A 3988-nucleotide genomic window follows, 5' to 3' on the forward strand; every position below is an offset into this window, starting at 1 on the left:
TTGTGCGGATTAATCCTCCTGAAGGTACTCCTTACTTCTGCTGAGGTCACGCTGAGATGCTCTTCATCCAGTGGTGAGGTGAGTCTGGTGCTGGGTGGTCTGTTCGGGTCTTCAAAGCGTGCATAGAACTTGATGAGGGCATCAGGCAGAGATGGGTCTTTGGGGCATTGTTCGCTCCTTCCTTTATAATCTGTTATGCACTTAATGCCCCTCCACATGCTCCGAGGGTCTTGTGAGATGAATTGACCCTCGATCCTCTCCGTTTATGTGGCCTTGGCCCTCTTAATACCAGCAACCAGCTCTTTTCTTGTCCTACTCAGCTCCTCTGAGTTTCCAGACCTGAAGGCAGTGTTCCTGGCTTCCAGCAGGGTACGCACCTCTGCATTCAGCCAAGGTTTTCTGTTTGGGTAGCTTTTAACATTTCTGATAGAGGAGACTGTGTCAGTACATGTACTAATGTAACCCAGAACTGAGGATGTGTATTGGTCAAGATCAAGCGAACCTTCATTTTCAGCAGCTTCTCTGAAAACCTGCCAGTCTGTTCGGTCAAAACAATCTCTCAGTATGGGGCCACTGTCCTGGATCCAGCATTTAACTTTTTTTTGTACGGTCTGGATCGTCTCAGCGAGGGCATGTAAGCAGGAGCCAGGAAGATTGAGATGTGGTCTGACAGTCCTAGGTGGGGGCGGGGTTCGGCTTTGTATGCATCTTTTACGTTCGTGTAAACACGGTCCAGCGTCTTGTCTCCACGTGTCGGAATTATCACATGTTGACTAAAGCTTGGGAGACAGTCCTTTAGATTCACGTGGTTAAAGTCTCCGGCTCTCCGGCTTGTATCAGTGTTTCCGAGATGTTTGTCTGTGTCGACAAGTGTCCACAGTCTTAGCTAGAGCTCCTTGATGGTGGAGACATATTGCCCTGTAAAGAACACCTGTCTGTCTCTAGACGTTTGCACCAAAGATGGTGATCCTGGACTTCAGTGACATGGACAGCATGGAGGACGTGCTGGCTGAGGTGATGGAGTGTTATGGCTACGTGGACACGCTGATCTGCAACAGCAGCATGAAGCTGAAGGCCCCGGTTCAGACGGTCTCCTTGGAGCTGGACAGAAACATTATGGACATCAACTATTTTGGCCCGAGCACACTTGCTAAAGGTGGGCTGGATGTTGTTGGAACTCAACCCTTTTACTAAATCAGTACTTCTGCTTTGAGTTTATATTGATTACCGGTATGTTTCTAAATGTTAATGTTTAAACATTGTTGCAGGTCTTCTTCCAACAATGATCTCAAGAAGATCAGGCCACATTATTCTGGTGAACAGCATCCAGGGCAAGCTGGCGGTCCCATTTCGAAGCTCCTGTAAGTAGCAAACCAAGCTCTACAGCCACATATATCCAAGTCTAAAACCACTTAGTTATTAAAGCAACTAGTCCAGTTCTGCCTACATTCATTTCAAAAGTGTCCTCCAGCAGATTAAATCAAAAATATTTAAGTATAGCTAACAAAGTGGGCCGAGCTGTGTAATGATGTCATCAATAAAACGAGAAGTACACCTATGTCCCCGTTAGGCCTGTTGCGATAAACAATAAATCAATTAATCGCATGATAAATGAAAATTATCGACATCATTTTCATTTATCGGCTTTATTGTTTCTTTGTGTGTCTCTCTTTCTGAAGACACTGGATGACAAAAAGATAAACTCCGGTGCTGTTCACTGACCCTTCCCGTTCTCTTTTCTCTTTAAAATCTGTTTTTACCGTCCAAAATCCCATTTTTGGATCGTTAAAAGTAGCTAAGCTGAGAAGCTAAGCTACAAGCTAAGCTAACAGGCCAACCTCGGGACCAAGCCTCCGTCTTATCAAAGCTCCAAAATTCATGGTTGAAACTCGTGCCTTTGTGTAAAGAGTTTTTCTCTGCAAAAAGAAGCTGAGAACTTGTTTACTGATTATTTATTAAAAGCTTTGTGTGAAAAATGCTATGCTAAAGAGCTCAAACCACACCGAGCCTCCGCCAGTTTGAGAACTGAAGCGAAACAGCCCATGTCATGTCAAGGGGCCTCCCTCCCATTTTTCTTAAAGAGACACGCTCCTCGTTCCCTCACTATCCATCCTGCGGTTCAAACAGTCTTATACTGCCATCTAGTGGTCGAACAAAGGTATTATATGCAAAACAAACAAACATTTCTTCTTAAATTTGACAATAATTACTAATTATTGTCAAATTTCAAACAATGTTATCGTTTATCGCAAGAATTTCTGAGACAATTAATCGTCCAACAAAAATTGTTATTGTGACAGGCCTAGTCCCGTACTCAAAGGTTTTGAGATGAGTGTGTTTCTGGACTGGAATTGAACAGAAAATGGAAGTAAGCCTGAATGTTTTGGCACAAAATATTTAAGTGTAGGAGTTACACTGTGTAGAAGAACAGAAGTAGTTTGTTTTTCTTGTCCGAGGTGGTACAGAGTGTTGGATTCTGGAGAGTGGAGGTAACAACTTTATCCACCATTAAGTGCAGTGGAGGAGCCAGGGGGTGGCCAGTGGTGGCCATGGCAACCACAGATTAATCTTCGGCCACCCCACCGACCACTCCAATAATTTAAGGAAATGATACTTGTAAGAAATATAAAAACTAGAAAGCATAGCTTCTTCAAATGATAGGAGTGGTTTGTTTACATATTCATATAGTGGTGGCCATCTTAGATTTTGATGTGACACTCAGTTTTTTAAAGGAACCTTTTTTATATCTAGATGCATCACACACCAAAATGGAAGAAGGCATTTCACTTGTTTTTTAAGTTATCACGCTCAAAACAGGGACGGACAGACAAACGAAGGGTGCTCCAATCCCCCCTTTTCACTCTGTGATGGAGGATGATGAAGTGCGTGTTTGTTTGTTTTTTACACAAAAACACTCAGTGATTTTTAAAAATTGGCTCGTTGGCATGATAGTCACAACCACTTTCAGTTCAGTGAGACTGCAATTGGAAGCGTTCCTATTTTCTTGCGTTCTGAGTCCCAGAGTGATCTCCAACAGTTGTAGCCAATGAGAGAATGGCTTTACGGTGTCCGTCCTAACAGTCCAGCCCAGCAACTCAGCGTCTGAGCAGAAAAGAGCTGCAGGAAAGATGCTCGATGTGATGAATGTTGTGTTTGCTGACAGATGCTGCCTCCAAACATGCGGCTCAGGCCTTCTTTGACTGCCTGCGAGCTGAGGTGGAGGAGTACGGGATCATCGTCAGCACCGTCAGTCATACTTTCATCAACGCCTCTGAGTCTTCACCTGCCGTGGAGCCTGCTCCAAAGTCCAACGCCCTGCTTGAATGTGAGTAAAGCAGACTGGCGTGGCGACATCAGACCATGTCGGGACAAATCTAAAGCTGTTTTTCACCCACAGATCTCGCCAGCAAGCTGACCCGTGGCGTGCGCCCGCCAGTCCTGGCCAACGAGATCATGCAAACAGTGAACAGGAAGAGGAAGGAGGTCCTGCTGGCCCACCCCATCCCCAGGGTGGCCCTCTACCTCCGCTCCCTCTTTCCACCTTTCCTCTTCGCTGTGCTGGCAGCAGGAGTGAAGGACTCAGAGCTGGCCGAGCAGCTGCAGTAGAAGGGATGATGTGAGAAACGAGCAGAGACGTGAAAGAACCATGGTTTGTTCTGGAAGGGTTAATATAATCCTGTATGTCTGGAGAATGTCAAGCATGAAGCAGTTCTCCTCTGAAAAATGAAATAAAAATAATTCACACAGAAACAGATGTAAGATTTAAGGACTTGGTTTATAAAAAGTCTACAAAACGTACAGAGTGCAGAATAATAAAGTTTATTTCAACTTTCAACTGGAGTAAAGTTTCAATTCTTTAAACAAAGGTTTTAGTAAAAACATCATGTTTTTCATGAACAGACAGAACGTTTCCCTTCAGCTGAAAGCTGCTACATAAAGCAGGTGTGTCTGAAAAGTCATTAGTTTAACTCTGAAGGATGCCAGTAGA

General features: G+C 44.3%; 1 protein-coding gene across 1 annotated transcript in view; it reads left to right on the forward strand.

The window, feature by feature from the left end:
- Nucleotides 1-3835, forward strand: part of dhrs7cb (dehydrogenase/reductase (SDR family) member 7Cb) — a 15065-nt gene extending 11230 nt beyond the window's left edge. Inside the window, exons 2-5 of the mRNA XM_037691614.1 lie at nucleotides 946-1156; nucleotides 1269-1361; nucleotides 3164-3325; nucleotides 3398-3835. Coding sequence (XP_037547542.1) covers nucleotides 946-1156; nucleotides 1269-1361; nucleotides 3164-3325; nucleotides 3398-3606 — 675 coding nt within the window. The 3' untranslated portion in view covers nucleotides 3607-3835. The remainder of the gene's footprint in view (nucleotides 1-945; nucleotides 1157-1268; nucleotides 1362-3163; nucleotides 3326-3397) is intronic.
- Nucleotides 3836-3988: the final 153 nt, after the last annotated feature.

This window comes from Nematolebias whitei, chromosome 17 (assembly GCF_014905685.2).
Source record: "Nematolebias whitei isolate Nwh7 chromosome 17, NemWhi1, whole genome shotgun sequence".
In the NCBI taxonomy this organism is placed as follows: domain Eukaryota; kingdom Metazoa; phylum Chordata; class Actinopteri; order Cyprinodontiformes; family Rivulidae; genus Nematolebias; species Nematolebias whitei.